The sequence below is a fragment of the Pocillopora damicornis genome, chromosome 5 (genome assembly GCF_964200805.1).
Source record: "Pocillopora damicornis chromosome 5, jaPocDami1.2, whole genome shotgun sequence".
NCBI lineage: Eukaryota > Metazoa > Cnidaria > Anthozoa > Scleractinia > Pocilloporidae > Pocillopora > Pocillopora damicornis.
The window spans coordinates 12995047-13018033 of NC_142674.1; the positions used below are offsets into that span (position 1 = coordinate 12995047).

A 22987-nucleotide genomic window follows, 5' to 3' on the forward strand; every position below is an offset into this window, starting at 1 on the left:
TAGATTCCCTGCCAAGGTTATTTGCACCAAAAAAACTGCAGTAAGTCCTACAGTATTTGCCTGGTCGGGTTCGTCGAAAGAAAGAAATGGGAAAAAGCTAAAATTCTTGATGAAGTGGAGACGACAGGACGCATTCTCTCCACTAAGTGTACTAAGGCCTCTGGCGTAAACACACACACAAAAAGTTTTCTAAGTCAAAATTGGTTCCTCCCGTACCACAAATTCCTGGTACCGCGACCGAAATGGGTCGGTTAGTAATAATAATAATAATAATAATAATAACTTTATTTAAGTGTCTGTGTATTTTTTAGCACTGCTGTGCTAATTGGGGACACTGTAAATAAGGAAACAAATATCGTAAATGAACAGAAACTTGTTAAAAACCCCAACTGGTAGGAGGCAGACCAGTTGGCTATTTACAAAGCGTGCAGGAGTTGAATTCGGGGCCACCGAAGACAAATCCATCCAGTGGCAGGGAGGAGGACTTGAACCCGGGACCTCCGGCTTACAAGTGCAGCGCCCTAACCACTAGGCCACGCTCGCCTCCTCGCCTAGTGCAGGTAATCACATGATTTAGAGTAAAATTTAGGATGAAACAGCGCCAGCAAATTTTTCAAACGCGAACAAATTGCGCGAGCCTGTCGGGCGAGAGCAATTTTTAGTATTTAAATAAAATTTACAAGTGCTGCTTTATCCCGAATTGCACGATATTTATTTTATTTGGTTGTTTCTTTCTTCCTTTTTTTTTCCGTGTCATGGCTCGCTGGTTCGGCCGCTTGCCTTTACCTTGTGCTGGAGTAGTCGGGCTTTTTCCCAAAAATTTGGGTCGAGATTTTATACTCACCGTCACGAACAATCGGATTTTTGCACTCTTAGTCTCTTAGGTATCGGTCGACAGCAATAATCAGTACAAGAAAGATATCCCACGCCTCATGTGAGGTAATCCAGAACAGTATTAGATTCTGGATTCCACGCTGTGAGTGCTGGATTCCGGAATTCCGGAATCTTCCTCGTCTTTCTTACAAACTATTGCGTGAAATTCCACAAGAAGTTTGTTAAGGGCCTCCGATTCATATTTTTCAATGCACAAACCTTCTAGACTTTTGGCCAGTTGTTTGTGCTTTGTTTTGTATTTTATTTTTTGCATTCTTCATCAAACTCTGGATTAAAAAGATTGTTACCTTCCCCTAACCTCTCCGCTATTTTGTTTTGTTACGCTTTTGTGACTCTCCTAGCAATCAAACTGTTTCATCTGTGTACAATCAATTCCAACTTTCTGCTCTAAATCTCAACTTTCTGCGCTGTTTGGGATTAATTAACGTGTTCTCATCTAATGAGCGTTCTGAAATGTTTGCAGGCATATTATTAAGAATGAAATAATTTAGCCTTCACACCAACCCCCTGCTACGCTTTTTCAATTGGTCTGTCGGAATTTGGTGTCAATTAATTGCGAACGGATTCGAGATTAACTTGCACCTTTGGAAAGCCTAATTAAAGCAAAACTCAGCGAGTGTGATAGTCAATGAAACAATCGCGTTTCAATGACTCTTCGTCGAGCATTGAAAAAGTTAGTACATGAAATGTTTATGAAAATAAATGGAGGTAACGGTTTTCTTTTCAGCTGTAGCAGAATACTCCGATGCGTTAAAAGAATCAATAAGAAGCCAAACCGAGTACCTCGCTAATGCCTCACCGGCCATGTCCAATGTGAGAACAGATCACATATTCACCAACATCCTCATGCAACATGGAAGAAAACCAGTCGAGGATCTTGATGTGAAAAGAAAAGAACGCCTTCGCCAGTATGGTCAAATTGGTGGAAAGCAAATTAAAAGCTCTCAAGAAATTTTCATCCCAACTGACGGAAAACATCCTGAATCTGTTCTTGTCACTGGAAAGGCAGGCATTGGTAAAACACTGTTTTGTCAAAAGGTGATCAGAGATTGGGCTGACAACAAATTGTTTCGATCAGGAGCAAATGCAGAAGTACCTGATTTTAAGTTCGCATACTTACTTACGTTCTGTCAGCTTAATCTACTTGGGGACGACCCTGTTACCTTGGAGGATATCCTAAACCGATCCTCAGTGCTAGACGACCACTCAAACATCGACGACTCTATATTTGAGTACATTGTTCATCATTCCGAAGAAGTTTTGATTATAATCGACGGGTATGACTAGTGTTCACAACAAGAGTACATTGCTAGTGATTCAGATGAAAAGTACCCAAATAACGTCAAAAAGAAAATGCCAGTAGCAGCACTGTGTGCCAAGCTTATCAAAGGAAAAATACTGAGAGGTTCAGTCGTCATGATCACGTCAAGACCCGATGAATCTGACAAAATAAAAGCCAAAGACATCTATTTTGATAGATACGTCGAAATTACAGGATTTTCCGAGCCACAAGTAAAAGAATACATTGCAAAGTATTTTAAAAACAACGACCGAATGAAAAATATTGTAATTGACCACATTACAAAGAATGTCAATCTTATCAGCTTTGCCCACATTCCTGTGCTCTGTTTTCTTATGTGCTCCTACTTTGAATATACTCTACAGCAATCAAAGAAGAATAATCCTCTCCCGGTGAAAACAAGTGACCTTTATGATGAAGTGGTCAACATGTTCGTGCAAAAGCACGATAAAAAGAAAAGAGCCTCTCTCGAAGAGACTCTGGATGAATTATCAGAGCTGGCTGCTCAACTTCTTCTGGAGAGGAGGTTTCTTTTCCTTAAAGAGGATTTGAAAACTCTTGACTTACACGAGTTTGAAAGGCTGTGTGGAAGCGGTCTTCTTCATTGCGGGCCTCCTTTCAGAAAATCTTTTTCTACGACGACTAAACATTTTTTTTTTACACACTTGACTGTCCAAGAGTACTTAGCGGCTCGTTGCTTTGTAAAGACAAGAACAATCCCCCCCAGACATGTGTCTACAGAAGTAGTTCTATTTATGTCGGGTATTTTGTCCAAGCAAAAAGACAACGAATTTGTGGAAAAGTTGATTATCAACAAATTTCTCAGCGACGACCTATCAGCAGATGAATGCACAAGGGGGCTTTTAATTTCTAAATGTCTCCTACAATACGAAGACATCGAGTTTGCTAAGGGAATAGTAAGGAGATTTCACGACATATTCTGCATACGTAATGGACGTTTTGATCTTTCTCGCGTCGGGATGGCGTATGTGGACTGCCCTGTTGTGTCTTTTACATTAAATGTTTTTGGTGCGCTCAATGCAGAGGAGGAATCTGAATGGAATAGAATCACCACGCTTGAACTGAGTGGTGAGGAGGTTACCGATGCCGGTATTGCTAGTCTATGTCAAGAATTACAGGCACCAACATGTAAAGTCACCGAACTTCATCTGGGTCATAATCAGATCACCGATGCCGGTGTTGTCAGTCTTTGTCAAGCATTACAGGCACCAACATGTAAAGTCACCGAACTTGATCTGGTTGGTAATCAGATCACCGATGCCGGTGTTGCTGGTCTATGTGAAGCATTACAGACACCAACATGTAAAGTCACCGCACTTAATCTGCGTGGTAATCAGATCACCGATGCCGGTGTTGTCAGTCTCTGTGAGGCATTACAAATACCAACATGGAAAGTATGGGGAGCCATTTGTGCCAAAATTATCACTCGTTAGTGATGAAACTCAATCGTTAGAGCTATAACAAATCGTGTTTTAAAATCAATTTAGTCTCCGCTCTAAAAAATGTTCAATCATTAGCCCTAAGCCTCAATCGCTTGTGTTGTTCCACCAATCGCCGTTGTAAGACTCCAATTAAAAGCGCCAGTTGTAAATCGCTGGTGTTCCGAGACAGATCGATAGCGCTTAATATCAATTATAGGTTTTAATGTCAGTCGATAGTGTTAAACGAGTATGGCTTGTGTTATTTGTAAAATACAGAAATTGTAACGATGCCAATCGTCAGTGCTGCCACCAATCGTTTGTGATAAGTACAGATCGCTACCGCAAAAACATCAATCTTTAGTGCTAGTATCGACTTGTTATCGATTCTAACTTGAACCAGCTTGTTTAGCAAAGATGAACCAATCAAATCTTGCTTACTTTCTTGCAATCTGATAAGGGACATTAAAATCCAAAAACATATTTTAAATAGTTCTTTTTTCATACCTATAAATGCCAGCCTATGTCAAGCATTGCAGACACCAACATGTACAGTCACCGCACTTAATCTGCGTATAGTATCAGATCATCGATTCCGGTGTTGTCAGTCTATGTTAAACATTACGGACACCAATATGTTAAGTAACCACACTTTGACAGAGATGGGTGTTTACACAATCCTGATGTTAACCTGGATCGAGTAAACGACATCATCAGTTTCGTGATCAGAATATCTCATGATTTTTTCCAAATTTAACTTTCTCTGGAACTAATGCAAACATTTCACAGGGGAATTCTGTATTATGCTTCTCAAGTTCAAAGAGGTGAAAACTTGATTACGGAGGCACTTCAGTGTTTGACGTTGAAGATAGGTGAACCAATTGCAGAAAGGAAAAACATGATTTGCTTTGAAGGGAAAAGAAACTGACTCTAACGACTCTTAGTTATCTCAGCCGGATAGGACACCTTATAAGCAGAAGAACGAGTTCGTGTCTAAGGTAGGGAATCCTGCATCGTCAACGAGCTGTCGTCTTTAGGTTAGAATCTCGTTGTCTCGGAAGTTCTTGGAGTTAAAATGTATCTTGAGGGGTTGTTTTCTTTGTAAACCGTTGACAACACAACACAAACCTGCAACAATGGCTCGAAAAGCAAGTAAAATCGAACAACAAGAGACGCTTATACTTACGAGTGTTAACGACATCAGTGACGTTTTTATAAGACTCAGGAGCCTGTTAAAAAGCTGAACAAAAATGCACACAATTAACACACATTTTCTTTTTTTAAGATTTCAACAGCTTTTGATGCAGTGCCATGGAAGCTACAGCATGAAAATGAATTTAAAAAAAAAAGGCGGCCATTTACTGATTCGTTACCTCTTCCATAACCAGTTTTGGGGTAGCCACTCTTATTGAGATTCCTTTGGATTTAAGACCATTGAGAACTTCTTGATAGTCAATATTTCGGCTGAAAGAGAATGGAAAGGACAATTAAAACTGCATGAATGGAACTATGTTTATGACTAGGTCAAGTTGGACCAGCTGATGACTTTATTCTTAGTACTACTAACACACTGACTGCTGACTTTGATTTTGATAATGCTCTTCCCTGAAGAAAAATGGATAGATAGGTAATATATATATATATATATATCCATTTCAAAATACTTTCTGGGAAAATGGGAAAGAAAAAATCATAACAAACAATCATATTTGCCTACACGTTTCAAACCTTATCCAACCCAAGGTTTGAAACCAGGAAATGCTGTGGTCATTTTGCATTTTTTTGCCATCATGCTTTCAAATCAAGAAAAAATATTGCATATAATATATGAACTTACCGCTCCGTGACACGTGGTACCAAACGTCTGGTTCATTCCCTTTTCCGTTCCTGCCAAAACGTAACTGAAAACGAAACAAAACATGGAACAATTTGGGTCTCCATGTCTGCCCAGGATAACCAATAGTTTCGTCCCTCGTGAAAAAGTGTTTTTCATAAGGCTATATGTATAGGGATCGAAAACACCAACAATAATACCAAACACCTACAATAATAACAATACCTTTGAACGTTACTTCCCCGAGACTACTTTTTAACTTACCTAAACCTACACTACCTACCTACACCTACACTTTACCTTACTTACACGTGCCCAGGGTTCCTCCAATCAGTACAGGTTGACCAGTTAACTGATGAAATAATGGACAAGACGATGAGTACATGTAACTCAGCAAGAGCAAAGAAAATTTTCATTGATTTGAGTCGTGAAACAAACCGCTGCCTGTTGAGCCGCTTGCGCACTTGAGCTAAGGAAGAAGCGAATAAATGAAGCCGAAGACAAAAGAAGGTAAAAGTAAAACAAGAAAGGTGCTTGCCCTCAAAAGGAAGTATGGTGCTCTGCGGGTTCCAATCATCGAGCGATTGAAGGGAAACGGAGGGAAGGGAGAATGAACGTGACGAAGAATGCGATTAAAACTGGGAAAGAAATACTCCAACACGAAAAGTGTTGGACCAGTAAAATAACCTTGGAGCGAACGACTGTAAGCACTCAAACAACGATTTCTAACTTAAAACAGTAAAATAAAATAAACCTTAAACCTTGCGATCGAAAGGAGTAGTAAACAGTGAATAGCCGACCTGATAATCCACTGGGATAAGCGGATGATGAGGAGGAAATGCACGGCTTGATCCTTTCCTGTGTACTAAGAGAGTCTTCTGTACACCGTCCAATATCTAATCTACTAGCTAAGGTAAGTAATTAAGTAATTTCAAAAGTTAAAATAATTGTGTATATATATATATATATATATATATAAATATTATGAGAGGAAAAAAGGACGCAACTACATTTCCCGACAAGCCTGTTTCGTGAATCGCTTCACTCTTCAGGGGTTTAATAGGGAGTCTGCAAGTCGATTTTCGCGTGGAACAGTGCTCAATACGTTGAAGCAGAGCGGAATAAATATTTTAAGAGGAAAAAAGGACACAACTACATTTTCCCGACAAGCCTGTTTCGTGGATCGCTTCACTCTTAATCCCTGAAGAGTGAAGCGGTCCACGAAACAGGCTTGTCGGGAAAATGTAGTTGAGTCCTTTTTTCCTCTTAAAATAAATATATATATATAATCCAAAGAACTGAAGATATTGTTGTAGTAACAATAAAGAATACATGTTCCTCGATCTTTGCAATGTTGTGTGACACGTCATAGATCACTTGCATGTCTAAGTCGTCCGGAGTACTCTCGAAAATTTTTCCGAAAGCTTGTCTTGTCAAAAATGTCATCGTTGAACGGTTCACCCAAGCGTAATTCGCTGCTGCAGCCATGCCTTTGAGGTAATCTTGACCTTCTTGTGAGTTAACTCTGGCACAAGCAAGCTGTAAAGGAACCAATTATATGGTTGTCAACACTTGTGTTTAAAACGCACTATTTCTCCACGTGCCTTTACAGGGCCGTTCGTTCAGCTGACCATTGATCGCAATGTGAAAATCGACTCAACAGATACCAATAACGGAAAAAAGAGACAAAGTCAATTTATATTACACCTATCACGGCGAAACTTCCCCAAAACCATCCCACTATAATTGCACTGGGAGCAATTGCTCATGTAATGACGTATAGAGATATCATTTCTGTAGATGTGGTAAATTAATCAAGGCTCGTTATCCCTACTCTACTAAATTAGATGCCTGGATAAAAATACTTGTTGGAGAAACTGCAAACAAAGCTTACGGGAAATTCTACTTTAGCAAGTTCCATTTAAGAGATGTCATTACAAGTTTCTTTGTCATTGTAGACGGCCATGACAAGTGCAATTGTCGTGCAATACTTGACAAAATACAAACTTAATGTACAGACTTAAATGCACTACACTGTTAGCAAACCTGTCTGTCGTTGAATTCAATCTTGTCCCTTTTCATGGCTTTCTCCATTTCTACCAGTGCATCTGTAAAACGAAGAAATCAAGAATGCATGACTCGGGTGACAGCGATCACCTGGAAAATAATCAAGTTTTGCCTTCTGTGGAGACATAAGTTAAGTCGATAATGCATTCATTTATCTATCGTAAAGAGAGGAACGGTATATAAACCATTTACCAGTGGCCACTTGATGTCCAAGTCCTCTACTGCCACTGTGGATCATCACACAAACCTTTTAAACATAAATTATATAATTATTGACAAGATCATTAGCAACCAAACTAACCCTAAACTAAAGAGTTCTAAGTGAGACCCAGTTGAAGCTGTTCGAGTTGGTAGTCGTGGTAGTTGGTAACTAAACGAGTAACAATTGATAAACACAAGAACTGAGAGACAATTATTATGAGGTTTGAAATGTAACGAGAGAGACTAAGAAAAGATCTTTCCCACAAGCTCGAGAGAAATATCAAGCAGCTTTCCTAAAAGATCTTCAATTGCTCACATGCCTCACTCCTTGCAAGTCAAGTCAATTTCTACTTACAATATCAATACAATATCAACCAGAAAAGAATAAAGAAAAATATCAAATTTGCGGATAATAAGTTGATCCAATACATAATTCTCTGAACTAACATCATAACAATTGTATGGTTGACAGTATGGAGAATTACAAATTTGATCTGGGAGTTAAAGGGTTAAGACGTAAGTGCCTTTTTTTCTACCTGTCCAAGATGATCAACTCCCATCTTCTTTGCAGAATAATTGTCGTAAATTTCATCCACAACCTGGATTTCCCCATAGTGATTCCCCGCTCCAAGAGTGCCAAGCTAATCAGTGGAGAAGATAAGCCATAACAGTTATCCTTCGTCAGCTTTAGGGTTTCTAATGCTGACAAAGGGTTAACGTTCGAAACGTCAGCTTTAGGAACTCTTAACGGTGGCTAATTTACACATCAATTCAGTTCATAAATCATCTTATCCTGCTGTACCCCCTAACGATACAGCACCGCAAATTTCCTAAAAACTTACCATTTTACTTAACCGTTAAGTAAAAGCCTACTTAGAGCTTGAAGTAATCTGTACGTTTGAGAACAATTTTGGTCGAAAGGCGAAAGTGATCTGTACAGTCATGGATGGAAACTCGTGCCACTTTCTCGCAAGATCAGACCAGGGCGTGGAATTGCGCCTAATACAGGCGCCAATGCGACTAAATTTTTCACTTTGGCGACCAAATCCTGAAAGTTAGTCGCCAAATTGGCGACTAGAACGTTTCATCATAACCTGAACAGTGAATTAAAAAGATTTGCAAAGATAAATCCGCGGCAAACTTCCTCGTTAAGTTTGTTTCAAAAACGTAGCACATGCATCTCGATCGATAACTAGACGCCATCTTGGATTTAGATGAGCCTGAAAGTTGTATATCATCCATCCTAATGTCCACTTTGTAGCACGTTAAAGATCTTTTCCCTAACTTAATTTTGGAGAGTCTATCTAGAACGCTGACAGCGTAAAGAAAGATTTTGTTTGTCTTTGAAAATGGCGACCAACTTTTTTTGAATTGGCTACCACTTTGAAGAATTTAGGAGCCAAGTGGCTACCAGAAAAAAAAAAGTTAAATTCACGCCCTGCAGACGCAACGTATTCTAAAATCAGTCGCGACATGGTACTATAAGTAGCCTCCCTCCCTCCCTCCCCCTCCCTAGCTCTGTAGAGTTTGCTTAATTTCGTAATGAGATCTCACTGGTTCCTTGCCATATTTGACTTTGTTCTACTTGCTCGTTGTAATAGCGTTCCCTTTGATTACAGAGGACTTTCGATAAAAGAGCGCCTTCACAACAGGCTGCAAAGAATCAGTCATCAATTGCGCTACCCTCGTCGCGCAGTCAATGCTCGTATCAAACGCTCCTGCTTATTTTATTCAGTAAGAGCTACAAATGAAACTTCTGTGCTTCTGTATTTACCTGCGGCAAGCCTCGTTTCTTTGCTCGTGCACTAACTTTTCCAGGATCAGCCTGCAGCATTCGTCCGTACTCTTCACAATGCTCCATATCCTCAGCCCAAGCATAACCTGTAATGAGAAGACAAAATTACATATAACTAAGAAACCTTCAGATGAACATCAGTGACACCTTAAATATGACCGTCACGATTTTCAACTTCCAATTTTGTTCACCTTAATACCAGGTAACGTAATTTTAAATTCTTTTAAAATACTTCTTTGAGATGGCACATGTACAATGTATATCTAAATTTCCCAATGACTCTTTCTCTGTTGCCCACCTCTCGTTTACCTCATTCCGATAAAAACTACTCATTAAGCACCCTTATTTGGAATGTCCTCAGTAATCGCACTCCACAGTTGATATCAAAACCAACACCACCTAACACAGATGATCTTTTGTATGAATACCTCTCATGATTGTAAACAATAAGAACTTCTTTAAAATCAGATTTAGATGGGAGACTTCTTTTAAAGTAATCATACAATGAAAAAATACATTTCAAGGACAACAAGTTGTCAAAAACTTTGTGATCAGTGCCACAAGGATTGTGAACAATTTTTAAATAATATGCATATAATATGGCCAATTGAAAGCCATGCAAAGAAATGGCTTGTGCATGTCATCACCATCTTGCATGACAAGTAAATATAAAATGACCAATTCAGAACAAACTTAAAGAATAGCATAAGGTATTTCACTGCTACTTTGGTCTTGCTACACTAGCTTGTAATTTTGATCAATCATTAATAAATCTGTTCATCAATTCATTTATGAAGTAGACTTTTTTTTAACTTTATCAGGAGAAACAACTGCTTCCGGAAGAGACATGACAAAGGCTGCCATATTCCCTACAAAAAGGGAAAAAAAAAATAAAAGAAATACAGTCCTGCTCAAAGGTGAGTTTCCAAATTACTTCTTTTGCAAGAGACAAGCACCTCTTCACTTTTGGCATCTTGTCTCATTAGAGTCACATAAATGCTATGACTTAGAATTCTGTTAATAATAGGAAAAATTACTCCATCTCAAGGAATTATAATTATAATTTTTAAATCAATTTTTAGCTACTTTGTCAGAGAACTGCAAAATCTCTTCCAATCAAGGGTAATTACAGCAAATAAGAACAAAGATGAGACAATGAACTATGAACATGCAACCAACTTTAAGAATGAGAGAGCAAGAATGCCTTAATTTTGATTGCTTTCAGTATTGCCTCTGAATGGTTGAAGCATACTGTTACTTTTCTAGAACAACCACTGAGCAATTAGCCTATATTAAAAAATAAAATCCAATTTAAACCTGAGTTTTATTTTACAATCAATTGGACATTACATTTTATTTATTACAGATGTGTGAGTTGTAACTTACCAATAGCAAACCCATAGCCAGAAGAAACATCTGGTAGTCCAACTGATCTCTGAGGGCCAAGTAAAAAATATGAGTAAACATTTCAGAATAGAAACGGAGATACATAGCCTTTTTTTACTACTGTTGTTTGGTGGTATTGCTTTGGCATGTTGTCAAAATTACAGATTTTTCCATTAAAAAAAAAAGATGATAAAAAAAGCTCTGCCTGGGGGTATATTGTCATTCATATAGTCCTATTGATGAGATGACAAGTTCTTTCAGAGATGACAAATCCATCGAAAGATGAATGATATTGTTTCTGAAAGCACTTTTTTCAGGACTTCTCTAGTCTGGAAAAAATATGTGCATTTTCCCTGAGAAGGATATTAGGATACTGGTATTCGACTCATACAATTTCAGAATTTTCTAAAAGTATTGAGAAGGAAATAAAATTTTACCACAGAGAAAGTTCAACAAACCAAAATTCTGAAATAATGGGATAACTGGATGTGACTGGATAACTGGATGCTCTATTTGGCACCACTTTAAGTGAAATCTTTGTGTAAAAATACTATGGAAACGCAAACTGTATAGCAAGAAACTCTTCTGTCATCTCCTCTTTATACTTTCTCTGCTTCCCACAAGTACAGGGTCAGTTTGTTAAAAGCTGAGTTTAGACAACTAACAGTCATTGTGAAATCTGATTTCATAACTGAAAGCTTTCAAATAAAATTCAGTATGTACAATTCCTTTAGTCTGCAATTTGATGATTGGATGCTCTAAAGAAATTATAGCAAATTATTCTAAAAAGGCTTTTAAACAAAGGATTGAACACACCCTGATTAAAATTAATTTTAACTCTGGGTTAGCACTTATCATCCTTCCAACCACTGGGCCCAGGGTTGAACAAGTTTTAATTACACTAAGTTATAATTTCAACAAGAAAAAGTTATGATCATTCTTACACCAACAATTCCAGGCAAAGCTGCAACATTTGCAATCTGCTTTACACCAGGAAGGAAACCACCAATACCTGGAGAGCAATTTAATTTAACTGTATAAAAGGAATAAGACAAATGCAGCAAATACAACAGTATTATATTCCAAATGTTCAGAGTACTGTACCTTGAGTTCCAGCCCAGTTCTTCAGCTCATCAAACATTAGCTTTTCCAGCAACTCATTTATATAGAAGATACCTTCAACCTTTAAAGAAAAAGAAAAAGAAAAGAATAGTTTGAACTTCGGAGTCAAATAGCTGCAATGCACAGCTCAAGTCTTGTATCTGAAAGAGTGTGTAAAAATTTGTCCATGGTACTAATCATAGTTAGTAGAGGAGACTGGTTATGAAAGTCGGCGAGCTTCAAAGACCGATGTCTTTGTTTTGATTTTTGCCTTGTCACGTGATCGCGACAGTGCACATTTATCAAACGATCATGGCGTCCGTCGAGTAGTTTCTTGTTAGTTGTGCGATATGTGTTAGGTTTCTCCGTAATTTTCATCAGTATATGGTTGTCATTTCGCAAGAAATATAAAAGTTATGCCAGGGGCTAATTGCTCAGTATTTGGCTGTGGTTCGTGCAGAAGAACGAAGGGAATTGGTATTTGGAAGTTGCCTGTGGCAAAAGACGAAGCTCATGGAACATGGTGAGACGAATGGCTTGGTGAGATAAAAAAGACAAGAGAAATTGATCAGAACTTCAGGGAACAGTTGAAGAGCGATAGAATATATACCTGTGAGAAACATTTTGCGCCCGAAGATATCGAAATATGTAAGTACATATCTGTATTTTCTTTTTAAATTGTCGGATTTGCTTTGAGTTAGTTTTCACCGATCAGTGTTGCTGCTGTTTGAAGTTCGTTCTGAAAGTGGATATGGTTTTAGGTTTGACTATTCCCAAGTTTGACAATTTTATCTTTTCTTTGATAGATCAATCTGCGAAAATGACCAAAAATAAGCCCAAATTTGGAGCTTTGCCGAAGCTGAACATGCCTAAGAAAAGCCATGAAAGCAGCAAGCCTTCACCACGTCCTGAACGTTCGGTTGTAAAATGTAACAAGGGGCCTTTACCACACAGCTGCTACAAGGGATTTTCAGAGCTCTGCCAACGAGTTAAAAGCCTAAAAAGCCTTGGTGATTGGAGCCTGAAGATCTTTGAGGACAAAATTGTGCTGAAGAAAACCGTGCATCCGTACGTTCTGCCACGTTTGGAAATTATTATGGATGACAGTCTTGGCTTTACTGTGAAAGTATTTGGTTCCTATTTACCTGAAGATCATCCTTTGTACCTGGACTATCGTAGAACAGTTCGAAATATTACTGTATCTAACTTAATAAGGCAACTGAAATTCGTGATGACTAACAATTTTTTTTTTACTTGTAATCCAACATTAACAAATTAAATGTTGAATGCAATATTCAGAGAAGTCACCACCGGTTGCTGGGCAATGAAAAATTTTAACAAATAATGTACAAGGCAGGGAATTGAACAACTAGTAAGATATTTCAGTTCTATGCTAGTTATAGTAGTTGGGCACAGGGAGAAGGAAGGGGGAATCCCCAGCCCACAGCCCTCAGTGACTGCCCCGAATAATATTAATTTTTAAGTTTACTGTATTTTTGTATCACTCTCTTTTGCTACAAGGTTCCCAGGAAAAAGGTCTCTCAAATTCATGATGACTAACAAAAACATTTCTTTTTTACTTTTAATCCAACATGAACAACCAGGTGTCTTGTCTTTATTATAGTACATAAAATAATTGTCCTTCAGAAGGCATTTCCCAGGATAATTTCTCTATTGCACTAATTCTGGGTTATCTTAACTCAGCTTTTAACAACCTGGCCCAGGACTCTAAACATGTCATGCACAGGACTTTTCGTGGCATGGTAAATTCGGCTTTACAATGTATGTGAACAGTTCTTAATTCAAATGTTCTTGATAATTGATACATGTAAGTGTTTTAAAACATTCATAAAAAATAATTAACAAATTTTTTACAATGCCATGTTTTACTTAGGATAATAAAATGTTTTATTTTAATCTTGCCTAACTGTTTCTTGTTCATGACTCCTCATGATCTCCTTTCGGAGCGCTTTACCCTTTGACTGCTTTGCATTAATTTTGTAGCGCTGAATGATGTCTTTAGCACAAGAAAATGACCGCACCCTTATATATAAACATACAATAGCATGGAAGACATTGTTGCTTACTTCAACATTGGGTATTAGCTCTGCATCTGAAACCATACATTGATAGCTTGACAATATCGCACTGTCAGTTATTGTGTTATGCACTATGCCAGCAATATCCACTTTTTGCAAAGAATTTACTGAAGTTAATTGTCTAAAATGACACTCTGTTTTGAGGAAAATGCTCTGTGCATACTTTGTAATGTTCCACAACCCCCCGCGGTTTAAACTCGATACCAGTTTTTGGTTCTCATATCCATGCTCCAGTTTACCAGCTCTCAAGATTGCCATTGCCTGTTGGCTCTCAGTTGTGTTCTTTCTTGCATACTTTTTGTGCAAGTTATGCAACACATATCCACCAACATACTGCAGACCAGCTTGTTCTTTCTCTGACAGCATTGTTTGAACAGAAGGTGGGTTTGTAGATTTCAATGGTACTTGAGCATAGTAGTTGCCATCGAATTTCTCAGCATTCCCAGTTTTGAAATAGTCTTCAAATAATTTCTTTATCACAGTGAATTCTTGTGTTTCTCCTGAAGGCTCTTCATATTCATATTGTTTTAATTCGTTCCTTAGATCTGCTACAAACACTTCCCTTTCACTAATGTTCTTCAAAGCATTGTTTACTATCTCGGCAAGAATGCTTGACGTCAAAGTTAAATGATGTGCGTTTTGATCTGCATTGTGCTTTGTAGCTCTGTGCCTTTGGTAGCCTCCTCTTGATTTGTACTTTTTTCCACAGTCGCTGCACACGATCTCTGTTGATTCGACCTGAAAACGAAAAAGTATCAAATCATAATTCAATAATATTGTAGTCTTCAGGTCTCGACTTTCAACGATCTACTGTCACTGGTCTTTTTTCCTAAAGACACATTTGCCAATATCGAGTTTGTTGTTGTCGTTGCATGCCCCGTGAAGTCTTCTCAAAACAAAGTATAATCGGGCAAATTCAGCACCTAAAGCATCCAGAGCACTTCTGCTAAAGAAATTGAACGCTTTTTTATGAAATTGCTAGAGTATAGAGGGAAAAGAATCATCGAAACCGTCGGATCAATGTTTTATTTACTGTTTTTTGGCTGGCGTGACAGCACAGTCACGTACAACTCCGTAATTCTTTTGGAAACAGACTAAGTACGGGTGAATGTTTATATAATTGGCACTTACTTCACTAGCAACAGTTGAAAATTGTTCCTGTAGTGATTCATCTTCGTCAAGAAGGTCTAAAATTGCCTCAAAATCATCGCCGAACAAGAATAAGTCGTCTCCTGCATCCGCCATCTTTGAAGTGCACCGTCGCGATCACGTGACAGGTACGTTCAACATCAGAAGCGGCCCTACTGTTTCGCGCTCTGAAGATTGCCGACTTTCATAACCAGTCTCCTCTACTAACTATGTACTAATTGACTAAAACATTTTTGCAACAATTTACAGAAAAACACCACAGTCTGCAACTTGGGGAAATGGAGATGGATAATGGATACAATTTGGTCAACCCTGTATTAAGTCATCACCCACGGGAAGAAGGCGTTCAATACAGTGCGAGTGCTTAAATACGGTGCCACAGGTTTGACTGTAGTTCGTGAATTGACTGATTGAAACAAACAAAAAAAAGAGGAAACAGTCCTGACATAAAAGACGTGGAGGGGGGCAGGGGGCTAGGATTTGATCATAACGTGGGCTGAAAAGGTGTGTAAGGGGGGAGGGGGGGGGTGAACAAAATCTACTTGAACCAATTTTCGTCGTGACAAAACTTATTTCAAATTACTTTGACGGATATGGCAGGTGTATGGGGATTTATTTTAGATGAACATGGCCTAATATAACCATCCTCACGTATTACATCGTAGGACGTGTATTTTGATGCGCACGCTACTCAGCTGGAGTTGGGCTTCCGACCCGATGTTTGGCGCGCGTTCACTTACCTTCATGTTTGGGACAAAGCCTTTCTTAATAAGAAACGAGTTTTTGTTTAAGCACTCGATGAAAGAGCACTCCTCTTTGAATGTACGGTGTTCTTTCGCCATGTTAGTCCTTTTATTCACGTTTCGCAACGGTTTCAGCTGATTCAGCGAAGAGAGAAAAGATCTGCCGCAGTAAATCAGCGCATGACTCCTGTTTGAATCAGGCGCAGTACAATTTCTTATCCAGTCTTTCTCTGGCAAGTAATCCATACGGACGACGTGAGAGTGTTTTTATTAACTCTCTAGGGATAAACCAGAACTGTTGCTGTTATTCAAAAGAGCGTTTACATTCAGTTTCTCAGTTAAAGCTCTTTGCTCATTGCTCATTGCTCCATAATGGCAGAGAAGAATTCGAAAGAGAAGAAGCGGAAATGGGAACCAGTAGAATTGGACGATCCTTCGTTCTTTGCGGGCGAAATGGATGGGTTTGTGTCCCTTGAAGTCATGGAAGATTATGATCTAAAAGAAGTAACAGGAATTGGTACAAGTGGACCAGCTCGGAAGAAGAAAATAAAAGAACGGTCGCCGCAGAAGGTGAATTACTTAAAGTGCTTTAAAACCTACCGCGTTGTTAAATTCAGAAATAAGATTCAAGCACGTGGTGAAATTACTTTGTATTTGACTTAAGTTTGAGTATGTACATGTAACTGAGAAATTGGAAAAAATATATTTGTATGTCAATTTTTTTGTTTATTTATTTTTTTATCATTACTCACCTTTAATTATTAAATGTAATAAATGGGAGAATTTTCAGCAAATTTTATGGATGAAGTCTCCTGTGCGTCATCCAATCTTAGAAAATACATGTATGTCATAAATGTATGTTTGTGCAGTCTATACTGACACAAAATTGAGGGTTGTCCATTACATTCAAATTGGGTTGAATCATTTATTTATCGACCCACCAGAAGTTATATTAAAGTTAACATGGCCACCAAGTGGACAATCAGACAGGGTTTGATGCTACTCTGGTTTAAGGACTTAATGAATGTAACCAAAGAAGCTATAATTCATAGACCCAACATTTCAACACTCCTGTCTAGTGCCTTCATCAGGGGTGATCCAAATGCTGCAACAAGAGGTCCATTTATACCATCACTAATTAGCTGCCTTTTTTTCTGATGAGGTGTAAATAGGCGTCAGGTCATAAACCTACCCACACAGAGAAATAATTCGCTTTCGATTCTCACCACCCTATTTGCCATAAAAAGTCTGTAGCCAAAACTTTACTCAGGAGGGCTGACTGTCTACCATCTTCACTCAATTCGAAGGCTGAGGAGAGGAAATATGTTTCAAATGTCCAAAAGGCAAATGGCCATACAAGGACTCCTCTCTGTAACTACCAAAAACCAGTTACAACTAGTAGCACTCCTGATGAAAGGGAACCAGCAACTGGTTTTGCTGTTATTCCTTACATTCAGGGTGTTATGGAACCCATTAAGAGAATTTTGAATAGCCACAACATTAAAGTTGCTCAAAAACCTTCTCAGACTTCGGGGTGTATTTTTGCTAAACCTAAGGATCCTGTCACAAAAGAACAACAAACTGATGCCATTTATTCTATTCCTTGCAATGACTGTGTCACAACGAATACACTGAAAGACCAAACATCAGCTTGGTACACATTTGAAAGAACATCAAAAAGCAGCTTTCTTTTGCAAAAAAGAAAATTCAGCTTTATTGGAGCACACATGCCTAAATAACCATACAATTTGGGGGATAATTCTAAAATTATCACCACTAATCGGCATTACCACCAGTGCCTTTGTTTGGAAGCCTGGCATATTAACTTTACCCGCGCTCCTTTAATGATGATGGCGGCTTACTTCCTGACACCTATTTACACCTTGTCAGAAAAAAAGGTAGCTAATTAGGGATGGTATAACAGGACCTTTTGTTGCAGCGTTTAGATCACCCCTGATGAAGGCACTAGATAGGAGTGTCAAAATGTTGGGTCTATTAATTGTAACTTCTGCAGTCACATTCATTAAATCTTTAAACCAGAGTAGCATCAAACCATGTCCCACCAGAAGTTAATTGGCAGTTAAGTCATCTTGTGATACTGAAAATCTGAATGAACCATCCCATGTAAAGTGGAAATGTCCTACTAAAAGTCGAATTTCATGACACTTAATAAATAATCCTCAACCTGTTCCAAGGCAAGGTTGAAAATGTTGTTCAATCAACTCAATTCAACTCAAATGGAATGACTTGACTCCTGAGTTAAATTGGGTGTGTTTGACATCAGAAACAAAACAAACTAAAGATAACTGCTAGTCGTACCTTAAATGAAAAAAAAAACAAACAAACAAGCAAAAAGAAACAACAGCAACAACAACAGTAACACTCTCCACAAGAACTACATGAAAATACATCAAGTCATCAAAATCATTTTGAGAGCAATTTGTCCTTAATTTTTCAAAGACAGCAGACTGCACTGGCCCAAGGGCTCATGCATTTTTTCAGTCTTTACGCATGTAAAATTATTTGTATTTAAGGATACAGGCTTTTTTTTGGTTTTCTCTAAAAGTTTGTCTCAGAGAAAAAAAAAATATACAAAAAAGCTACACAGTATTCTCCTTTGATTTTATATCTTCAGGATAATCAGGAACAAACAGATACCACACCACTCACACAACTTGAAAAAAGCACAAAGAATGACCAACAGACAAAGGGAAAAAAGAAGAGGAAAAAGAAAAACAAGGCCCAAAGTAAAGCCCAGTCAGAAGAGCAAAACAGAGTAGAAATGGTCACTGACAATAGACTAGAGGAAGATCCTCCAGGTAAGAATTACTTTCTGGAATTATGGATGGGAAATGCACCAAACAAAGTACAATTTTTTACTCCTATGATTGCACATGAAATGTTCAATAAACAAGAGAATCAGGCACATTTTGTGTAGATAATGTTATGTTGGCAAAGATATAATTTTCTATAAATTATGTAATTTTACCAATAAGTTGGTTATTATTATGATTGTTAATATTTATTAATAAAGTATTCATTGATTTAGATTATGTAACCCTCATTGACATATTTCATATTCAGCCAGGTACAAATAACTCATTGCATATATTGTGGTTCAATTTTATCCTTGGTTCAAATTTTAATTTCCTTTGTTTCAAACTCATTACCATACATTGCAATACCCAAAAAACAAAAACAAAACAAAAGAAAATTTGAGCCAAGGATAAAATTGAACCACAACACATACAACTGTAATAATATGATATTTCCCACCAACACTACAGTATGAGGTTGAGATGCAGTCATTTTTTATAGCTAAATTGTTCATTTTGAGTGAAATAAACTGCAGAGCCCACGGCAGATATGAGTGCTTGGGAAGTCCTTGGTGTTCCCAAAGAAGTTCAGAGAGGACTCAGTGAACAAAGTTTTATTACACCAACCCCTATACAGACTCTTTCCCTTCCACCTGCAATATTCCACCACAGGGACATCATTGGTGCAGCAGAAACAGTGAGTTGAATCAGAGCAGTTGGATTGGTGGAAGTCTCTTTTACTATATCCATTGTTTGTTTACTTGGTTCCACAACTTTTTTAAATAATTATTTTTATTTTTTTGAAAGGGAGAGAGAGAGCGGAAAAAATCCTTTTTCAACATGTTCATGTATTTACTATGATGTACACCTTGCTCATTTACATACAAGAAGACTTTCCCACACATTATAGCAAACAGTTTATGTTACTTTAGAGCTGGTCTTTGACCTGAATTAACGTCTAAGTACTAAGAGAGTGTTGAATAATTACAAATATGACTTTTGTTAAAGCACTCTTGAGGAGGGCCGTTGAGCTGAAAGTATGTGTATGGTGTACCTCTTGAAAGAACTCAGACTGACAGACTGACAGATTGAAAGTTAAATTTTAATCTCTTAAGAAATAATTTGATAGTTCTTCCCTCCTATAGAGAAGTTTTGATTTCACGAATGGCTGGTTTTTAAGGAGGATGTTATTTAAGTGTATTAATTTTAAAATATATTTTTACAAGGGTTCAGGTAAAACACTAGCCTTTGGGATTCCAATTCTCACCCACATCCTTGGCCAGAAGACCAGTCAAGAAGCAGGAGAAACTACAGAAAATGCTACCAAAAATAATGCTACAGAAGCCACAGAAACTGGTACTGGAACATCCAAGCTCAAGAAACCACTCCTGGCGTTGATAATGACACCAACCAGAGAATTGGCTATACAAATAAAAAATCATCTCAAGCAGGCTGCAAAACATACATCTTTAGAGGTAAACTTTATGTACTTAAATTGACAATTTGGAAGTTACCTCCACAGTTAGATTCTGTTTTCCATTGTTAGAAACTCAATTATCACTTTATTTTTATTGGCATAAGTCAATTTTGTCTCAATAGCCTTTATTTAATACTATTTTTTTCAGTAGAGCAGAAGGCAAACCTATCTCTTGTTTGGAAAGTGTTTTTTTTTATTTTCTTTTGGAAACAAATTTGTAGCCTCATTAAGCTTAAGCAACTTAAATTGACAATGAGTCAGCGCTGACATAAACATAAACTGAACAGGGCGTGTAGTTTTTTTTTCCTGGTGGCCACTTGGCTCTTAAATCTTTCAAAGTGGTAGCCAGTTCGAAAAAAGTTGGTCGCCATTTTTAAAGACAAACAAAACCTATTTTTCTCCGCTGTCAGCGTTCTAGATAGACCCTCCAAAATTATGTTAGGAAAAAGATATTTTACGTGCCACAAAGTGGACACTGGGATGGATGATATACAACGTTCAAGCTCACCTGTTTTGGAAACAAACTTAACGAGGAAGTTTGCCGCGGATTTATCTTTACAAATCTTTTTAACTCATTCGCCAATTTGGCGACTAATTTTCAGGATTTGGTCATCAAAAAGAAAAATTTAATCGTATTGGCGCCTGTATTAGGCGCAATTTCACGCCTTGCTGTATTGTTTTGTGGTATCATATTCTGGGCTGAAATATTTATGTTATCTTCGCCCTTTCATCAGCAAAGTATATACAAACCCTTTTGTTCAGAGAATTACAATCCTACCCCTTATGCTGTACCATTTGCCGCCCCTTCTAGTCCTGTTTCAACGTGTATCTTTTATCAGAGAAATAACCAGCAAGCAAAGTCCCTCAAAATTATTTGAATCAATAAACAATTGAAACTGAAATTTATTTTTCCAAGATTGTTGCTGTGGTTGGAGGAATGGCACCTCAAAAACAACAGAGGCTTTTAAACAAGTGTCGTGAGATAATAGTAGCCACCCCGGGAAGACTGTGGGATTTGATTTCCGATGTAAGTACCTCATGTATCATAAGTTGTACTGATTCACTTTCTTTTAGAGATCTGAAAAAGTCGACACACACTTGTACATGTAGGTATGTTTCTCTTGAGATCGGTTGACCTGTGTAGTTTTTAGCATAAAGTTGGATTTCCAATGTCGCGTAAGTTTTTCCGTTCGTAAACGCCGTAAAAATAATAAGCACAACTGTAAGCATTTTCCACTGCTATGTAAACATCATTACCTGGCGTGTTTTTTTTTTCTTTCTCTTTTTTTCAATAACCAACAGTCAAATTGGAGTGTAGCCTCTTTATATCAAATGGATGATTCTAGAGATATCTGCTCGCGGCGTTTAATTTCAGGGGGAAGAGCATGTCTGCCGTTTGGAGCACTTGAGATATCTTGTAATTGACGAGGCAGACAGAATGGTGGAGCAAGGCCACTTTCAAGAATTGTCTTTAATATTGGAGCTCATTCATAGAAAGAGGTACATACCACATCTACATTTATATTAGCAATGGACTTCAATTTCCATTGAAACTTTAATTTTTTCAGGCTTCTCTTTCTGAAATGGTTTTCTTGACAGCCAACCTGTAAGCTGAGGTAAATGACTCTCTTTTTATAAAATTTTAACTTTAGTGTTTCTTTTTCGCAGTGATAATGATGAAGATGAAGGAACTGCAAAGCGAAGACATCTACAGAAGTTTATTTTCTCTGCAACTTTAACTCTTCCAAAGTCGTTTAAGAGGAAAGGAAAAGAAAAGAAAATCACAAGCGAAGAAGGCTTAGGTAAATCACGGCATATTTGACTCAGAGTAATAGAAGCTAGAGATAGCATCAACGTATTTTATCAGCTATTACTGAAGGAATGAAATGATTTAAATTATCCATCATTTAAAACCCAAAAATTTGCGGCTTTATCAAGTGTGTCGAAGTTTTTATTGTGTTGTTTTTGCTTTTGTCTTTGTTATCTAACATCTTAGTTAAACATGATTAAGTTGATCGGCTTGTGTTCTTCCGTCAACAGCAATACTCTTTGCATTTTACATTTTTAGTGTCGCTGATGGACTAAGTTGGGCTGCAGAAGAACAGTTGTAAAATTATCGATGTCACTAACAAGAGAGGAACCGTAGAAACCCTGACGGAAGCAAAGATCTCATGTGCAATTGAAGAGAAGGTTTGTAATAGTTGAGCTGACAAGGAAGCGAAACACTTCAAGATCCAGGATACACTTTTTATTACTTTTTATTATTGTTTTGAGCCAAATGCATCTACATGTACACCGCACTGTCTAGGAACATGATCCACGGAGCCACAGAGGTGTACCAAGTGAAATCGAAGGAGAACTACGAAACATACAGTTGTTGTAAAAATCACCTCATTAAGATTTATTTTGAATTTTCTTTCTAGGACCTATATCTCTACTATTTCCTTTCCCGGTAACCAGGCCGTACTTTGGTTTTCTCCAACACCGTGGACTGTGTGAGGAGACTGGGCTCTTTGTTTAGGCTACTGGACTTTGACCCGTGGGTTCTTCACGCCAGCATGCAACAAAGGCAAAGATTAAAGAATTTAGACAGGTCGGGTGAAAACTGATTGAAATGGAAAATACAAAAAACAATGAAACAAACGAAACAAACAAAAAGAAGAATAAAAACCAAGAACAAAAAAAA

General features: G+C 37.8%; 4 protein-coding genes and 1 pseudogene across 5 annotated transcripts; 3 read left to right on the forward strand and 2 right to left on the reverse strand.

The window, feature by feature from the left end:
* The first annotated feature begins 1616 nt into the window (after window positions 1-1616).
* LOC149045377 (NACHT, LRR and PYD domains-containing protein 1 homolog) lies at window positions 1617-3977 on the forward strand. The gene is given in 1 exon segment (XM_089208090.1): window positions 1617-3977. A coding segment is annotated over 1 exon segment (1950 nt). The 5' UTR covers window positions 1617-1698; the 3' UTR covers window positions 3649-3977.
* On the reverse strand, window positions 3896-16107 carry LOC149045378 (RNA-splicing ligase RtcB homolog). The gene is made up of 19 exons (XM_089205900.1): window positions 16006-16107; window positions 12021-12099; window positions 11861-11928; window positions 10917-10965; window positions 10351-10399; window positions 9871-9931; window positions 9706-9721; window positions 9510-9616; window positions 8272-8376; window positions 7727-7781; window positions 7514-7575; window positions 6800-7006; window positions 6268-6363; window positions 5773-5819; window positions 5471-5534; window positions 5201-5238; window positions 5007-5097; window positions 4762-4862; window positions 3896-4085 (listed from the first exon to the last, which is right to left on the reverse strand). Exons 1-19 carry the CDS (start codon window positions 16105-16107, stop codon window positions 3896-3898), a joined length of 1587 nt encoding a protein of 528 aa, XP_089062026.1.
* LOC149045379 (uncharacterized) lies at window positions 12299-13937 on the forward strand (annotated as a pseudogene). Its single transcript, XR_016186656.1, has 2 exons — window positions 12299-12665; window positions 12824-13937. The product of XR_016186656.1 is annotated as an uncharacterized LOC149045379 (transcript).
* LOC149045380 (uncharacterized) lies at window positions 13586-15362 on the reverse strand. The gene is made up of 2 exons (XM_089206584.1): window positions 15248-15362; window positions 13586-14854 (listed from the first exon to the last, which is right to left on the reverse strand). The coding sequence occupies exons 1-2, from the start codon at window positions 15359-15361 to the stop codon at window positions 13931-13933; spliced, it is 1038 nt and encodes a 345-aa protein (XP_089062710.1). The 5' UTR covers window position 15362; the 3' UTR covers window positions 13586-13930.
* Window positions 15740-22822, forward strand: LOC149045381 (uncharacterized). The gene is made up of 8 exons (XM_089205901.1): window positions 15740-16578; window positions 18644-18827; window positions 19361-19521; window positions 20051-20299; window positions 21218-21328; window positions 21677-21801; window positions 21970-22103; window positions 22725-22822. Exons 1-8 carry the CDS (start codon window positions 16381-16383, stop codon window positions 22820-22822), a joined length of 1260 nt encoding a protein of 419 aa, XP_089062027.1. The 5' UTR covers window positions 15740-16380.
* Window positions 22823-22987: the final 165 nt, after the last annotated feature.